This window comes from Pholis gunnellus (assembly GCF_910591455.1).
Source record: "Pholis gunnellus genome assembly, chromosome: 1".
In the NCBI taxonomy this organism is placed as follows: domain Eukaryota; kingdom Metazoa; phylum Chordata; class Actinopteri; order Perciformes; family Pholidae; genus Pholis; species Pholis gunnellus.
In genome coordinates, this window is record NC_136528.1 from 21,795,384 (window position 1) to 21,814,731 (window position 19,348).

The 19,348-nt window shown below is 40.8% G+C and overlaps 1 protein-coding gene across 1 annotated transcript in view; it reads right to left on the bottom strand.

Annotated features, from left to right (window-relative positions):
• Positions 1-7,918: 7,918 nt before the first annotated feature.
• The window catches only part of rras2 (RAS related 2), a 28,461-nt gene continuing 17,031 nt past the window's right edge, over positions 7,919-19,348 (bottom strand). The window contains exons 2-6 of the mRNA XM_079173653.1: positions 14,093-14,180; positions 13,764-13,866; positions 11,910-12,018; positions 10,638-10,756; positions 7,919-9,985 (exon numbers count right to left, since the gene is read on the bottom strand). Coding sequence (XP_079029779.1) covers positions 9,898-9,985; positions 10,638-10,756; positions 11,910-12,018; positions 13,764-13,866; positions 14,093-14,180 — 507 coding nt within the window. The 3' untranslated portion in view covers positions 7,919-9,897. The remainder of the gene's footprint in view (positions 9,986-10,637; positions 10,757-11,909; positions 12,019-13,763; positions 13,867-14,092; positions 14,181-19,348) is intronic.

Consider the following 19,348-nt stretch of genomic DNA (forward strand, 5'->3'; position numbering starts at 1 on the left):
TAGGGACACCGTCATCTAAATGGCCATAAAAAAGGAATATATATGTAGTGGCGTTTAGATGGCCTGCCAGCATCGCCACCACAGCAACAAAATACAGAGGGAGATGTCAGAGAGGAAGCTTCTCCACCTGATGTCAGATCCTACTTGTCAGCAAGATTTTAAGAGGTGCAGCTTCAAACCACAGCAGCAGGTCAGCTGGCTGGCTCCCCAGACAATGTGAGTGTTTTCCTTTTTAACTGCAGCGGACGGATTGGACTGACAGGCGGGCTGAATTTCTGCCATGGCACCCTCACAAACTGATCTCCACCTGAAAAACATCTGAGCCTCACCTCAGTGGATGCTATAGCACAGGCACCATTTCCCTCCTTACCTCATATCTGCTCACTATACTCTCCTCTATCCGCCCACTATATTGTCTGGTCTTGTTTTAATCGATTTTACGAATAAAACGGGTGACAACTCAAAACAGCTATGTTACCGCAGGTATATGATTTTTGAAGAACAAAAGTGATTATATACTAAAAGTCTGCATTAGGTGTTAACCGTTATTCACATCATGTTCTCTCAGCCTGTCTCATTTTGTTTTCAGATTAGCGCTGGCTGTATGCGAAGGTGCTCAAGGTCCGTCACCCAGAGCCGCAACCCGCGCTTCTCCCAGGGAAGAAGTCTCCATGGAGGACGAAATGAAAATATGAGTCTTTTTCTCGTTTCTGCCACTTTGGATTTAATCTAATCAACAAACTATCAAAACACACATGAACTATGTACCATTGACCCTCGGGGAAAGCTTTATTCTTCGTCTTCTCATGTGGGACTGAGGACAGACTGGACGCTACAGTGACTCACTATCACTTCTTGAGGTACGAGTGGCATTACAAGACAGGACAGGGCTAGCTGGTTAGCATGCTCAGTTAATATTTTAGCAAAAGACAACTGTACATGAGTTTGCTATCATCAGGCAGTACATTTCAAAATGATGTGTTTTTGTTTTGCATTAAATGAAACTTTCATGCCAGAGGGTGGAATCCTCTAAAATACCATTGTGGTTTGTGGACAGGCTCTCACAGCTCTCCTGCTCTGTACTGCAGCAGTCATAGCCTGCTTTTCTAGGCTCATCTCTCTTCAGAACTATAGGTACCTCTGCGATCCAAAACCTAAATAGTCCACCAGCACAGGCACAGCACTAAAACAGCGTGATTGTCATCAAACTAATGCTGAAGCCATAATACACATATCTGAAGATGGAGAGGAATCATAAGAGGTAGAGCCAAAATACTATACTTTGAATATCAAATATCTCAGCTCATTTTAAGACAGTAGAGTCTGAATAAGTCAAGGTTTAAAGTATGTGGTCAGACAGTAAAGTGCGGAAGCTCTGTTTACTAAAAATGTCAAGAGGAGAAATCTTATTCTTAATCAGCAACTTGTGGATTAGGAATTTTGTAGCGCTGGATTATTAAAAGCATACCTTGGTTGGTAAAACAGTGCACACCTTTAATGCAATTGTTTCCCGACGACTAACACCGCCCAAAGATGGTAATGTTTGTAGTTCCATCGATTCATCAGTTTGTCCGTCTAATTGCAATATCTCTACAAAGTCCAATCAGACTGTCATGACAACTACATTCAACTGCTTCTCTCCACTGGGCCCATTCTCATCTATGATGGGTTTTTATGTTTTGACTATAAAAAATGTGTTTCATTTATAATGGAGTAATAGTCTTCTTGGATGGAGGCCGATGAATCAAGTTCAAACCTTTTTATTTGGTTGCAAGATACATGATTCTTTTGTGACTCATTTTTAAAGCCACCCACGATGGCCACAAACACACAATGGATTCCCTCTTCAGGAGCTCGCAGCAAATAGTGTGTATGACTTGGTGTGTAGCTGACAAACAGTGTTAGAAACAAGCTTGTGGAGGAGGGTCTCTTGCAAATCGAGTACCTGGGACTGATTCACTTTTTAATATAGCAATATGCATTTTTCTGCATATCCTGCAAATGATTAACATACAATCTAGCAGGTTACAGCTTCTGTAAGGCAGTCGAGAGCGCATACACATAGATGGTCTTTTAGTACTGAAGGTCAACAGCTCTTGCTGTAGCCCACACCTGCAGAGCCAGCTGAACAGACATGAGCACACCGCGTAGCAACCCATCAGATCTGATCTGAAACCGAATTCACACATTCACACATAGTTATTCAGACGCTTAAAACATTACAACACTCTATGACAGCACCTCACAACAATAATTAATTGAGGCTTCTTGCTGCATGTCTGAATTCATAGTTAAATGTAATTTAAGTCTCTTCAGTCAGCTGCACAGATTTCAAACCAGCACAGCTGACATTGCAAGAAATTCAAGCCACTGAGCAAACAAACACAGACTAAGACTGCTTAGATATCAGACAGGCAAAGTCTAGAAAAACACTGAAGTAAATGCAAAATGCATCCTCACAATGACTTGTATGTTTGTTTTTAAAGATCCACATTGACACTAAAACATCACAACATTAGGAGAACTGTAAAATCTGGTAATGAGCAGGACTGTTAAACCACCATGGGCAGTAAACACTGTCAATATGAGTTTATGGTCTCAGTCGCTAGTTTCAAGTCTTCTTCAATATAGCATGATGTTCATTTAATAAATTATGGTCCAGTTTAGAGTGAAATAGACCATAAAACGGAGTATGCTTTAGGGCGGGGCTACATTGTGATCGACAGGTCGTTACCAGAGCCGTAGACGGAGTCTCTACGTTACTCCTCCACCGTCCAAATATGGTCACTTCCGTTTACTGGTTGAACTTTTGAGATGAGATGTTTGGTAATTATCACTTGCAACGATCTCCACAGTTAATGCTTAACGGTTACTTCTCTCTTCAACTAACCATCAAGTCCCATGAAGACAGATGAGAGATTAAGGAGAAACTTACAAGCTCCACTGCTTCCTCTTTCTCTCTACTTTTTTTCCTGTGCAGTTTCAATGGGGGGGGGGGGGGGGGGGGGGGCAATGTTCACCAGGAAGAAGGTATTGATTTAAAACATGATAATTCTGCACAGAGCTCTGTGGCTCTGAATTGTATCTTGTCAGCCCACCTTTCCCCTCCATCTCTAGGCTACAGTGTTTACTGAGTGGGAGCCAGGACACAGTGGGATTGTACATACTGTAGGTCCACCATGAATTACAAAGCGTGCCAAAACACATCAGTAAGGCATGGTCGACTATGAGCAGGCGTATTCAAGGGTTTTGATTTACTCTACACACAGATCAGACACTGCAAATTAAATGGAAGATACATATAAACAAAACCAGAGCTATACTTTCATACAAATGGCATAAGTACTACACACCCACAGTGTTATTTTTTCCGTTTTTTGGTTGTTCAAAAAGTTCAACATCGTGCTTGTTTGGTGCATTTAATATGACCAATGAGAATGAAGTATCTCACTTAAAGGCCCCAACCAGGTGTTCCTTCTCATTCTGTCTGATTAGACCACTGCTTCGGTTGACGTTGGAGAAAAACAAAAAACTAATCAAATATAAAACTAGAGTTTAATCTGATCTGTCTTAACTCTCTGATATGAAACTCCAGTCAGTCAGTCGGATCAGCTACAGCGTCCAATCACTAACTGATGAACAATAAGGGGGCGTGTCGGCCGTTAAAACACTTCCTGGAAGCCTGTTCTCATGGGTCCTCGCTCATGGCTCCTCAGAGATCCCTCCTCTCTCCTCGATCCTCGCTCCTCAGAGCTAAATAAGAGCTTTGGGACAGCCGTCAATAACAACTTCCGGTTCAAGCGAGGAAATTACAAATAAGAGACTTGGGATGTACCCACAGTTGTTAGACAAGCTTTAATCAGGCAAAATAAGTGAAAACACCTGTGTGGGTGAACCAAAGGTGTGTACAGCCTTCAATGTGGAGGGGTAGAAGTCTTCATGGATGTTGCTTTGGGGCCCTATAGGGGGAATTACAGACATGTGTGTGTGTGTCTATATTTCTGCATGTATGGACTCATCCCCCAACTCAAGTGGCCCCTGTGCTGACACATGCATAAGAGGTGCAATTTGTTCATTGTCACCTCTGCCCCTCAGAGAGCCTGTGCCGCCACAACCAGCAACACCTGCACATATTGGCTTTCTGCTTTATTGAGCTTCTAGCCTTAAAAAAAAAAAGAAATACATTTGAATTACTCATGTTGCAACTTCATTGTATTTAGTAAGGAATCATCATTATTAATTCACTAAGATAGTTGAAAATAATTGTGTGCATACGGTGTGATAGAATCTGAATTGTAAGTCGCTTTGGATAAAAGCATCTGCTGAATGACTCTGATGTAATGTAATGTACCTGCAACCTAAATTTGACCCTTATGCTACCCGTAAGAAAGTGTCACATTAACGTCACAATTTGTTCTTGGGTGGACTGATTTTTGGCATCAAGAAAGACTTCACAATTCATTCATATGGTCAGTTCTAACTTAAACTCCTGCAGTTACTCTGTTAAAGGCTGCTTTCTAATCTGTTTAGCTGTACATGAAAGAAGTAAGTGAATCCCTAAAGCTGAAACTTTCGGTTGTCTGGAGTATAAAAATATACAATATTGCTGTAAAAGCAAACACAACTCCTCCTGTAATAAAGAGACCCTGGCACTTATTACAGTCTAAAGCTGCTTGCACAGTAGTTTAAACATGACTTCACAACACTGAGAAATCTAAAGTGGCTATAAGAGACCACTGGCTCTGGCAACAGTCTCTTGGGATGTCCAAGCACAGATTCAGAATACCAATTATATTGTGTGAGCCAGTGTATACAGTGTTGCCGGGGTAAACCATCCTCTACTGATGGAGCCTCTGGTAATCAATGACTGAGGAGTAATTGGTCAGTTAATCAGGAACTGCATGCTTTGGTGAGTGTTTATTCCTGAAGATATTTGCAACAATTGTGCTGAGACAGTATGTGTGCATTGATATGATTAACAAACTTACAGTCGGGGTTCTCCATATTAGAGCCATTTTCACAAGTCATGACCATTCAAACTGACTCATTCACTTACGTCTGACATCATGTTGATGACACAAGCACACACACAAAATGGAAATGTTGCTGTTTTCTTTAACGACAACCATTAACGAAATGTGTCATAAATCACACGTCGGAAAAAAAATCCTCCACGTGCTCCTATTTCTAATTCCTACGAAATAAATGTTTATTCAAAAATGCAGCTATTATCAAGCTGGGGACCACCGTGGCTCCACGTGTTTTTAATTCGCTCTGTGTTCATACTCCACAATGCCTGTTTGAATTAACACCAACATGTTTGTTCTTGATCACATGTGACACTCCCTGCTGAGACAAAGCATGCTGACTTCCTGTCTAATAAGTCCAGCTCTGTGATTGCAGCACTTTGAGGCTTGGATACACAGATATTCTGCCTCTGAGCTGATAATTATCACTTCTCAAACACAAACAACTTTAAGTATAATGTCAAGTCATCGATAGATAGATAGATAGATAGACAGATAGATAGATAGACCTCTTCATTATTTTGAAAATGGAAAAACAAAAACACATGGACATACAGGTAGTGAAGCAGACATCCAGCGTATCTGCCAGCAGTATGATGCTTAGGCTACTTAATACACTCACATTACGTCTCCCGTTTCCAAATCCGTTGCACCTGTCAACTAATTGCGCATGAGGGGGGGTCCCACCAACCATAACCATATCGGCCTAGCATGACAATACAAACGAAACGCAAAAATGAAAACAAGCGTTTGAATCGTAGACCTGTCAATGTGGGGGAAGCTCGCTTACCTGTCATAACTCCACCTACTGTAAGACATGCTCCTGTTGCTGCTGACTCCCTCCATGTCGTACTGGACGGACTGGACTGGCTGGCGAGACGGCAAAATGAAAGCGTAAACGCTCTTCTCTCCGTCTTCACTGAAGCACAAGCAAAATACGAACTACAGGAATCGCCGTGGAGTGAATGAGCAAGAGAGGCTGTGCAGAGCCAGACGCTCTCCTGTGGGCTATACCACCACAGAGAGGGGAGCGCGAGCTGTCAGCTCACGGTGCGTGCGCGGATGCTGATTTGTTTCATTCACGCGGACGCACAACGCTGATAAATCTTTACCCAACTGACTGTGTCCTGCGTGTCAATATAGCCTCAGACGGACTTCAGTCAAATTGAGCGAGCGTATCAAGGAATGAAACTGGGATTTGTTCATTTTTGATTATCGGCGTCTCGTGCACTTCTTGAGAGCAAACACTGAAGCTTTTCACCCATTTGCTGATTAAAAAAGGCAGATGGTAGATCGTTAAAAAACACAGATCTGTTCCTTTATTTTTCAAACGCTGAAGCAAAGTGCATGTGTATGTGTCCACTCTTAATAAGACATTGGTCATGGATGCTATTCAATGCAAATTTGAATAGGCCCAATTATTCATATTTTTCACAGGATCAGGCTCACTGCTTAGTGGATGCAGTTCAAGATCCCTGCTTCTCTAAGATCACTAATTGGATGCCTGCATAGCTATGGTTTTGTGCAAACATTGAGGTACTCTATTACAACCGATCATAAGGTGAACCAATCCAGAGAAGAAAGGTGAAAATGAGTGCAAAGGGTATGCAGGAAATCCTCTTTAGCTGCCATTTCAACACTGTGAATCACAGTTCACTATATATACAAATGTGCTGCATCTCTCCCGTGGCTGTCGAGGTCCTTCAACCTTTCCATACTCACCTCATTTTCTCTTATATTCTGCCAATAGAGGACAAAATTACATTAAGAAAATTTGTCTTTCCATGTCCACTTTTTTGAAGGAGCAAATGTCCCTATGGTTTGACTATTTTTGGAATACTACTGATGAGTGCATGGCCAAATGACACCCACAAGACAAAAATCACTGAAACAGGTTACACATACAGCTGAATTAAGACTTTAAGGCCCCTTTGCTGTTTTATCTTAAATGTAGATTCTCTCTTTGCACATGTAATTGATGGCTAGGATGTTATGTACTCTCAGGACACAAGACTGAAATTCAAAATTCTGTGACTGTCTGCAACCTTTGCAGTGCAGTATAATCACAGGCAATGTTTGAATGCGCAAAAGTTGCAAATGCACTTGATCTTCTATACAAAACACTCTTTGACAAAAGATACAAAGCACAGCACAGCTCTGGAGAGAAATGAGGATCATACAGAGAAGCCCTATTTTCACAAACAGAATTGCAGCACATGTTGTGAGGGATAACTGTGGCTTTAGTGCTATGATGGCCTACGTGATGTGTTTACTGAACCATCAGTGAGTTTTTAGCATGCAAATATAATAGTTTGATTCAGATGAAAATTATGAGTCTTATATGGACTTCATATTATCAGATCTCAACCCAACTGAACACCTATGGGACAATTTGGACTGATGTGTTAGACAGTGCTCTCCATCACCATCATCAAAACACACAATGAAGGAATATCTTTTGGAAGAATGGTGTTCATCCCTTCAGTAGAGACGTGTAGGAACACTGAAGCTGCTCCTGATGGGCCCTCACTAAAATGCTTTATGTTGCATCTTTGTCTTTTAATTTATCACCCATCTTTATGTCTCAATAACATTTCAGTGGTCAAAATAAGCCCCTTGTGGTCAAATGCATGTATGTATATCAGAAAGTATTTTCAGTGTCTTTTGTAGTATGTAATGTAATATTATATTGCCTCCCAAAAAATAAATTATCTACACTAGATGGATGCCACAATGCAACAATAGGCCAAAGGTATTTTGGGAATTCCAATAAATATGATCCCAAAACACAAAGAAAACAAATGAATAATAATGAAACCCACGGACACAAGGCTCAGTAAGATTCAGGTCTGTGCAGCTTTTTGAACCTAAAAGAAAGATTCTCTACCCCATCTGGCTCAATGACAGATTTTATTGTAGCACCAAAAGCTAGACACAGGGCAAAAGACATCGATATGGAAGAAAAAGAAGAAAACAAAACAGTATGATTTGGATGTATACTAGGATTTGGATTAAGATGGGAAGTAGGTATTTCAAATCTCAGTGATTATAATTCATCCATGTGATTTTAGGCTCTTTTGTTGCATTTTACACTCCACTGAGCTGGTGGTGAACAACTCAAATATCAATATATTCTCCAGTATTAAGCCACAATAAGAAACAACATTCTTGGTCACATCTGGGTAAAGAATTCAATTTTGTAAATTTAGGCCAACAGTCCTCCTCAGATTAAAATAATTAAGATAATTAAATATCCCTCTTTACATATACACACAGCTATGCTGTGAAAGTGTATTCACTTATAAACATATAAAAATACTTGTCAACTAGTTTGATAAGAAAATAATGTATAAAAGTAGAGTAGAAACATTTAATCAAGTTTGTTACTTCCATCATCTGATTTTCTTGTTTATATTACAGGATGACGATATGAAAAACAAACTGCAGTACTTCATTTATAAGCCCAAACAGAAGTACAGAAGTGGGAAGGGAAGGCAGAACAGTGCTTCGTGTCTGTGGGGATGAAAGCTCCACAGGTGGCAGGTCCGGTTGAGTTCATGTCCCATTGGAGTAGAACGACTGTTTTACGATGTGCATCTCAACGCTTCCACTTGTCCTGTTTTTTTCAAGAGACAGATCATTGGGGGGGGGAGGAAGGTAATGTAATAGAATAACTGAGGGACACAAAACAAATACATTGCCACTGTGTTATTGGAATGATATAACAGTTATTTGATCTAAATCGTAGACTAAATGTTTGACAGAGGAGATTCATTACATTGGAATTATCTGAACTGAGCTCTGAAAGAGTCTTGATTTGCAACAAATTGATTTGATGACATTACTTGTCAAGAGTTGAATACAGAGCATACAGTGTTTTGATCTGAAATCATGTTAGTTGTCAAAGATATACAATGTGCTACCAAGAAATGTATCTACTGCTTCTTAGAAATCTGATGTTCAATTTTGACTGCACCGCCACCTTCGAAGAAAGAAATTCAGACACATTTGCTACTTTTTGTACATTGAGGAGATGGAATTGGATAAGAAGGCTTCAATCTATAAGACTTTTGGAAAGAAATCAAATACAGTAGACACTTCATAGTTGAGATGAAAGCCGAAACCACAGACAAAGAAGAAGAAGAATCCACTGCAAAATGCCAGAAAGTTCTATCATTGTAGCTTTAAGGGCTGTCTAGGCTTTATATTTATATACATACTTATATATATATATATATATATATATATATATATATATATATATATATATATATATATTCACTTTCATATATGTAAAACCAAACTCAACCTCACACACTGTACTGTGGTGATTTAATAGATCATTAGAAGTACACTTTGAAAATCACAACAAATGTCACATATGTACAGTAGCAGATTAGCACATGGGAGTAAAAGGTGGATATGGCACGAAATACACAAAGCTTCATAAGATAATCTCTCTGCTCTGGTTCAGACGCTGGAAACTAAAGAAACTCATTAACATTCTGGATATATAGTTTTCATTCAATCTCGGTAGCAAGTACAAATGTCACTACAAGGCAAGAGAAGTCCTTCAGAGTACAACACATTAATTTGTCAGGCTGATTCGGAAGGCAATGTTTAGTGTTGGGACTCTCTCGTGTGAATTAGATTACGGCTGAAGGTAGAGTGGTGTTCAAATTTGGCATTGTCAGTAGTCCATAGTGATGTCCTGGGGACAGCACTTCCTGGTCAAAGTATCTCAGAAAAGGCTGTCTGAAGTCATGCACGAGGAGAAGGCAGCGGTCAGTCATCCACTTAGGATGTGATGTTAGGCAGAGTGGGTGGGGTGGTAGAGAGTAGCTGCATGAGTTACAGTGATAAGGCCGCCTCAGACGATCACACAATGGCAGCCGCTCTTGTCTTTCTCTTTTCTTGTAGGTTCTGGCGAGGGTGGACATTCCTGCTCTTGGAATTTCCTGGGAGTTGGGAGAGAGTAAAACTATCATGACACACTGGACTGTGTACATTTGTGATCTCTCTTTTTCTTTTTGTTGGAAACACAAATGACAGAAACTGAGTTTTCAAACAAATTTAGAACTGTTTGTTCATTTCTATGAGATTTCTGTCAGTGCTGTTTTATCTTTTATCTTTGTCTTACTGGTTCAAAGTGGGCGAGGCGCAAAAAGAATCACATTCTACCATTTAGAAGTAATATTTGAATCAAAAAGTGATGACATTTGTTGGGAGTGTTTGCTCATGTTGCCAAGCGACTATCAATCAAATCTGATCAAACCACACGCACAGTCTTGATGAGGCAGATAAGCCGAGTCTTGCTAAGCTCTAAATAAATAACACCTGAAGATGTAATCTTTATTGACTAGCTGACTTAGTAAAGAAGTGAAAAGGGGAAAAATGTAACAAAGGTCCCTGGTTGGGTTGTGATTCATGGTCATCGACTTAATCCCTAGGCCACCAAAGCGCCACCAGGCCACCCTGAGTCATTCATATTTATTGAAACAATGTGGTAAACCTTCACCGTATTCTGCCCGAATGTCTATCTTTCTTGCCTTTGCAAATGTGAGTCACTGAAAGGACAAAATGTAAAAATTGCATTTATAAATCACCTACCTGATTACTCTAACCAGCTCGTGGAAAGCCTGGTCTACGTTCATACGAATTTTGGCTGAAGCCTCCATATATGTGACCTTCAGTTGTCTGGCCAGCTGCTGGCCCTCTTCCTGGGTTACCTGAGGCAAACGGAAGGACAGAATAATGATGGCCCGAAACCTTAAATGTAGTGCTATCTTCTGTAGAGATGAAGCAGTTAAGTAAAGATGCAACAAATGTCATATTAATGTAAAATGTGAGCTTGTTAGATGGCATGCTCTGTTTATGCACATACTCGTCTTTGATGCAATACTACATACAAATGGTGGCTGAACTGCATCCCATGACTTTGTGAGGTCTTATCGTTTAAAAAGGGACAATTCACCTCAAAATCAAAAATACATATTTTTCCTCCTACCTGTAGAAGCTTATTCTCTCTGCTAAAATGTATTCATGGGAGTATTAAGTATTTACATTGACGCCCAAATTTCACTTTCATTTCCGACCTGACCAGGCTTTCTCCTGAGACTTCACAATATTATCCGCGGTGTTTTTTTCTCCAAATACCAAAATCCCTCTCAATTCTCTGTACTCTGGGACAACATCGTCCTTCCAGACTAGAAATGAAGCATTTTTGGGGAAAATGACATGAGGGAAGATGTACACGACTTGACAGAAATCTATTCATGGTAACTATACCATTACTTACACTTAAAGTGTTACATTTCTGTTGTGTTTAGGCTTCTATAACAGAGCTACGGTCAAGCTAATTAGGTTATGTGTTATTACCATCATCTAGCATGTTGTCCTATTTAATGTCTTTAGCATCTACATGTCTCTTGTAGAAGAATGGAATAAATATCAAGTAAGCAACACAAGCTAATTCCATTAGGGTTGAAATGCTAAATGTTGATTTCAGTGAATAAAACCCATTGATAGTACTTAGCTATGTGTGCCTGTAAGGCTCGTTTTCACCATAAGGGGGTGGTGTGGATTCACTGCAGGAAGTGATGAGCGACTGCATGCCAACAGGCAGAAAATTCATCATTTCATCACTGTCCCTTTTTCTCTCCATCCATTCTCCCCTCCTGACACCACCACTGCTACAGAATCACTTTTATTCTTTCACTCAGATCCTGCTGTATCTTGGCAGCGAGCTGCAGCTGCAACGCTTGCTTCCACTTTCAAATATGCAAATCTGATCCTCCAGTCGATATCATCTCTTCAGATGATCAAACAGGGTGAATGTTTGTCAGTCAGTGGGTTCATATCTCTGCAATCTGTTGGACTTACTTGTCTCTGTAGTTCCAGATCTGCTTTGTTTCCTACAAGGATCATAGGGAATTCATCTCTGTCTTTCACTCGGAGGATTTGTCTTTGGAATTTGTAGATTTCTTCAAAGCTGTAAAACATATTACATGGTGTTATGTGGTGTTTATAATGGGTAAATGCATACATTCATCTCAAAATGCCTATGTGCCCGACATCGCAATGTAGCTGAATGACCCACACACGCACACAAACACAGAAGTTGGGGTCGCTGCCGCTGTGGATCAGACTGAAGGGTTGATATTGTCAGCCAAATAGAAATAAAGTCAGCCACACTATTACAGAACATAAAATGTGTTTGTCTAAGGTGGGGCAGAATGCAACCACAAACCCAGGACGGCATTCGAGCCACGGGCCCGCAGACAGCTTGGTGAGCACATAGTAAATCTGGAAGAGACTTGACTAGTATAAATGGAGGAAAGAAAGACTGTTTACTACATAAACATTGGGAGGGGGTTGTGAGTTGGGGGCAGGGGAATGCAGCCCACTGTGACTGGGCAGGGACACAAAGACAGGGAGGATGGGCTGTAACATAAGAATATTACATGTGTAATAAAACAAGGGGGCTTAACCCCCAAAACATCAGATTGCAGTAAAACCACTCAAATATATTTAATCATCTAATTTTCAAGACTTCTATGAAATTAACTCAGATTTTTTGATGCTATTATTGGCCTGCGTTTCTCCTGCAAAAGACAATTAATGTATTTACATTCAGTTATCATCTTTCTATGTCGAAGTTTATATTGGTAGTGGCGGAGTCCGCCATCGCTTGCTGATAATCCAGCGCAGTTTTTATCTCAATTTTATTTTGGTGACAGCCTCACAGTTTACTCTTCACTGTCTTCAGTTTATTAAAACACGTTTGCTTGATTGTGCTGTAAACAGGTGCACCAGTGGCCTTTCTGTTGTATTTCTGACAAAGACGCAGCTCGAAGAGCGTTTGCTACAGTATTAAATCCCACCTGCCATATCACAGTTCACACAGGTGTCGCCAGGACAGAAATATTAAAGATTACAATCTATAATCATGAAGATTTTAGGGAAAAAAATCATCATCACCGTTTGACAGTATTATATACTGTATATTCCGTATTGGCTTGGTCCTCCTCTTTATGGAAGCTAAATTATGATTACATTAAATGAAAGATAACCCCAATACTGCTTTACAGTACGAGTGCATCATTACTTTAAGATATGTGGAACAATTCTAGATATATTGTGCATCTTTATATAAACATTTCCCCAAAATTCAACCCGACATATTTGGTGTCTTTGAGGTCTTAACTAAAGTTTAAAATAAAGTTTGAACAATTTTTTTAGCTGCACAGCATGCCTCTTACTCACCAGTGGGTCAGTGGGGTTTAAGCGGTTAAAAAGTCTGTTCATGCTTATACAAGCTACAATAAAGTCTGCGTCATGAAGATTTCAAAAGTTATAACAAATTTAAGATTTATATGTAACTTAAGATATCTCTATACCAGCCCACATACTATTGTGGAAAATGGTGCATGGGCTTCAAAGAGGAAGCTAAGGTACACGCAAAAAGTGAATTCAAGAGAACAGGGTGAGGGAGGAATGTTAAGAACAAAAGAAAATGACAAGAACAACAGCAAAGGGGGTCCGGAAGTACAAGCGGCAACAAGTGAGAGTATCGGTGCAATATTTATGGTTTTGGTAGAGCGAGAGACAGAGGAGGAGTGAAAGAAGGTGTATAGCTGTGAACAGTAAACAGAGATGGGCAAACAGAAAGAAAGAGAGAAAGACAGAAGTGCACTTGTAGCTGTGAGTTTGCACATGACGAGAACTGTCACTCACCTTCCTCTGTCAGTGACTGAGAAGACGAGCAGGAAGCCCTCCCCTGTCCTCATGTATTGTTCTCTCATGGCTCCAAACTCTTCCTGTCCAGCCGTGTCGAGGACTAGAGAGAGAGAGCGTGCACACACACACACGCACACACACACGCACACACACACACCACAAATCACTAACAAAGAATAACTTTCAGCAAAATAGACTTTTACCATCAATTCCTCAAGTACAATGTGTTAGAAACATACAAATAGACTGCATGTGTAGTCTTTATGTGTGTGTGTGTGTGTGTATATATATATTCTTGTCATGTTTGTTCAGCCAAGTGCACTTACTGTCGAGCCTGGCCGCCCTTTCGTCAATCACACACTGCTTGGTATAAGAGTCTTCAATTGTGGGGTCATAGTCGGTGACAAAGTACGACTGCAGGAGACAAAGAAGAGGACAAAAGTATAAGAATATGCGTGGAGTCTATACATTATGTCGGTTTGAGACACAAGCTCATGGCCAATCACATACCAACTGTAGACAGTATTCACTATGTACGGTTCTTTGCAGGGAGTGTGTGCAAGAAACCAACATGCTTTACTGTTCTATACTGACAGGAAATGAAGCAATACTGGCACCGTGCAAAAGGCAAGCCAACTGCGACTTTCGAGTAGCACTAACAATTATAGTTAAAGAGACAACAAGAATTTTCGGAGGAGGGTTTGGGAGCTGTTCCTGGAGCTGTTTCACCACCATCCACAATTCACTGTGAGCAGCTCTTCCATTTTAATCTGTGCATTGCATGGTAGGAGAATATTGTCCACTGCCGACTGAGTACAATTTATTTTGTCACCAGCGTCAACACACTGCACTGAAATATTGCTTAGAGTGAGTATGTACCATGGATTTGGGAAACAGATACAGTGACTTAAAATCAGCTGGCTTCATAATGAACGAGCTCTGTCCTTGTGTTTTTGGTTACAACAGCACCGCAGTAATGACCTCTACCTTTACAACCACACTGCAGACAGGAGGTAAACACACTGTCTGTAGACACTTGCACACAAAAAATGTCATGTAAATATTTCCTCACACAACAACCAGTGCTTAGGCTGCGCCAGCAGGCTGGCTTTCGTGCTAATAAGACATTTACAAGACGTTTCTTCAGTTGTCCGACCCATCACTCCTGAAGGCTTTGATTCTTTCATTCTGGGGCCAATATCTGGTCTCCTAGTAACCTAAACTGGAAGGGTGGGGCCAGGGGGCAGGGAGCCGGGCAGAGGAGGAGTCATGCATTTTTTACATTTTTCCCCATGTTTTGTAGTTCTAGCTCTGCTCTGGGACTAGTTAAGTGGTGACAGCTGAGGGGAGAGCTCGGGGAACGTCAAACCAACAACCTAAAACATGGAACGATCACGAGTACAGAAAATCCAGACAAGTCCTCCTGTTGCCCCGACAACAAGCCAAATGAAACTTTTACAATTACAGTCGTTTGTGTGTCGTTTCACACCAATTGTATACTGTCTATTTGCCGTTATTGGGCAGCCAGGGACATAAGAGAGAGCAGGCATTGCGTGTACTTAATGTCACATCTCATCTGACTCTTTCAGCAACATATTAAAAGCTGAAACAGATCAGGAAAAAAAACAAGCAGGTAAATGAATCTGGATGACCAATACAATCAGTGGAGTTGAGCTTATAACGGAGACATCATCAGTATGGACATACAATGTTGGCTGATAAGTAATATAGAGCAGAAACACCTTAAATATATTCGAGGTCATTTAATAACACCGTCGCCATTTACGGCTGCAAGTGACGATTACTTTCCTTATTGATGAATGTAACCGATCATTTTCTCGTTCCAATTTTCTCCCAGCTCAAGGTGATGGGTTGAAATTGTTTGCTTTATTTGACCAACAGTCCAAAATCTAAAACTGTTTCCTATCATGTATGGCAAAGAAAATCATCAAATCCTAACATTTGAGAACCAGGAAAACTTTTGCTGAAAAGTTGCTACGCACGGAGTAATAAAGTAATTGAGTAATAAACTGTTGAAGCTTTATCACCATTACATACTGTCTTCCAGAGGGCACTGACAAATCCTGCTCAGCACATACTAGATCTTGGTCCAAATAACAACATTTATAAGATAGAAAATATTTGTTTATGTCATTAGCTGATATATTGACATCAGATCTTTTAATCTCTCAAATATCAATATCAGCCATAGCCTCAAGCTCTAATTTTGTGAATCCAACTTATTGCGTCTTGTACATAAACACTTTCTTCTCATCCTGCAACAACAGGGAGCTGCAGGTACTCTCTCCCTCTCATGCTCTCCTGTCCCTCCGCAGCCTGCTGACCTGTGTCACATCCACTCACCACTGTTCAATAATTCATCAGTATTACTGTGTGTCCTAGAACAAGCTTCACTGCACTGCACTGCCAGTGTGCCTTCAGACGACCAGACAGACACAAAAAGAGAGAGCGAGAGAGAGAGAAAAAAAAAAAGGCTGCTTGTGTTTCTGTTCCCTCCCACCACCAGTACCACCACTCTCCCAGCCGTTGCTTCAGCACGTGACCTCGGCTTCCCGTCAACCTCTTATTCCTATTCTGTCAACCTCGGGCAGCCGCATTGAGCGCCGCACTCCTCCGGCTTTTTCCTCCCCTCCCTCCGCATGCATGGGTGGTGTTGCTGCCTTGCGCTCTGTTCTGGCTGAGCTGATTCTCTCAGAGCCGTTTCCCGTGATAGATGAGGCTGTTCTGCAGTGCCAGCAGCACCAGAGCCAGCACTAACAGGGCAATGGGCTGGGTGTGGGAGTGCAACATGACTCAGGAGGACTACCAATAACTACGTGACATAAGCCAGCCTGAGTCATGTCCAGTAATGTATAATTAGTCCATGACTTCATCTGATATAACAGAATGAATCAGGCTGTATGAGTCGAGTAGAGCTGCCCCAAGTTCTTGGGGAGCAGTTACAGCCACAAGTTACTACTGCATCCACAACCTGCTACTAGGGCTGGGTATCAGACCTCTGTACTTTGCTGACTACTGACCAAGTAGTGAAACATGCCCTGAAAGTTAGGTTTGAGTGCTTTGTTAGGCATCTTTTATTTTACATATTGTTTGATTGGATATTTTCAGATTGAAGTCATAACATTGCCCGTTTTATACAATTGTATTGTGGCAAAGTTCTTGTGCGGCTGCTTTTGTTAAGACAACATTGAGTTGTCGCATGCCGTTACATGTAACGAAACAACGTTTTGGGTAAATGTTTATACTCTTAATGTACTGCAACTATTGATTCTTTTCATTAGAAATTCGTCTGCCCTTTTGTGTATTTTTACAATTAATTGTTACATTGTTTGGTCTATAAAATGTCCCAAAACTTGTACAAAAAAACCCACAGTTTCTGTATAGCCCAATGCGCCGCCTTCAACGGTCTCGTTTTGTTCGACCAAAAGTCTGAAACCAAAAGAAGTGTTTACAATGAAAAAACTGAAAAAACTGAGAATTTGAGAAGCTGAATCCAGACAGGTTTGATATTTTTGTTTGAAAAATGACTGAAACATGATTCAATTAATCAATCGATTAAAAATCTCTCGTCATTCTTTTCCCTAATTTGGTACGGATGCTGCAATTCCAGTATCGTATTGACATAATAAAAGGAAAAATCTCAGATGTTATCCAACATATTTACAAGACAAGCAGGGACGGCCGTGTACAGGTACTGAGGCGCAGACGGATTCCGAGACAGATTTCAATGAAAACATTGGACAGCTGTCACAAGGAGACAGCCGACACTCACAGTGGGGTCGACAGATCAGTTCTTAAAGTGTGAGTGTAGTTTACACACACACACACACACACACACACACACACACACACACACGGTCCAACACACACAGATGGTCCACAGTGGCCTGTGTGCACTAGATCTTAAAAGATTCACTGCTAAAAGCCCTCTTCTCATATCAATTATCTAAGTGCACTCAGCACAGAGCACAAGTTGAGGCATTTACAGCAGAAGTGTCCTGCAGCAACTTTGCAGAGCTGAGGGAAATTAGTGTTACAACAGCTAGAAGAAAACTCAAGCTTCACTTCGGCAATCATTAGGCCAGTGCTGACATGACCACCATCATTTGTGAGCTGTAAATCAAGGATAACTAACATCCTTGGATTTTTCTCCTCTGCTAAAAGAAAATGGTTGGATAAGCGCACTGTAAAGCAGCACAATTGGTGGATTAAGAGAACAAAGTAAAACAGGGAGAGAAAAGTCCAAAAGTGTGCAGAATCAAGCTGCAGCACAGTTTAGATGTCGGTGACAAGGTGGGTCAGGACACACTCAGCCCCGGTCAGCTCACCAGGAAGGAAACTCCACCTCTGCAGCAGGCAGCCGGCCCAGCCGAGCCTTAGGGTGGTGGTGATGTCACAGACGACATGTTCCCCTGCCCTGCCTACCTACCGAAGTCCAAACATTAGCGGCCTGTTTTCAGCATGAAGAGGGCCGGTGGATGAGTCTCAGCTGCAGCACAGCCTTTTGTGCAGGGCTGTTTTCTCTCTGGATGCTTTGTGAAAAAACAGATGGAGTGAGATTACCCCACAAAGAAGAAAGTCAAAGAAAGAGTCAAGATAGTAGGGCTGCAACTAATGATTATTGTCATTATCGATTACCCTAAATAATACTGCCATAAAATAATGCTAAATGCCGATTACAGTCCAATTTGATGTCTTCAAACTGATCATTCCGTCCAAACAATAGTCCAGTTCCCAAACAAATTCAAATGATAACTATGTAATATAGAGGAAAGCAGCATATCATGTCATTTGAGAGGCTAGAAACATAAAATATTTCCGCTTTTTGCTTGAGAAAATAGCTTAAATGATGCTTATCAAATGTGCTGTTGATAGACTTCCAGTGGATCGACTATAGACGAGTACTTAAAGCAATTAAGCCATGCCTGGTAAAAACTGAACCATCAGTGATGCTTTTAAAGATGACTAGAATTGGACAAATCTTTGCAGAATAAACCACAAAGATAGCATCAAATCATTTTGTTTTTATTGTCTTTCAAACTGCCTCATTATTCAATTTCAAGTATCAAATGCTGTATGTGGTCCAGCCTGTAGTGTTTCATAATTTGAATATATTCATAGATTTATTTGAAACACCTTCTCAGGTTCCTTTTTAGGCAAACGCTCTTCAGTCGAGACATAAAGCAATAAATCCTGTCTGACTGCCGGTTGCCAGCCTCAAGGAAAGCAAGAACGGGTGATACGTGTAGGCGTGTAATCAACATCATGCTTGCACTATGCACCCACTTCCTCTCCACACAAACAGCTTTACGAAAACTAAATATAGATCCCTTTCCATCTCTGTCTGTTATCCTACTTGTTTGGTTAGAGCCGCCTCTTTGACTGTTAACCAGTACAGCATCATTAACTATACAGAGCACAAAACCACAGATTCAGCACCAACGCAGACAGAAAAGAGATTTCCACAAAAAAATAAGAAATAAAAACCTTTGCCGATTAATTAACAAAAACACAAAGCATCAAAAGAGATGAGGGAAAACCTGAAGGCGTACCTAGTAGAT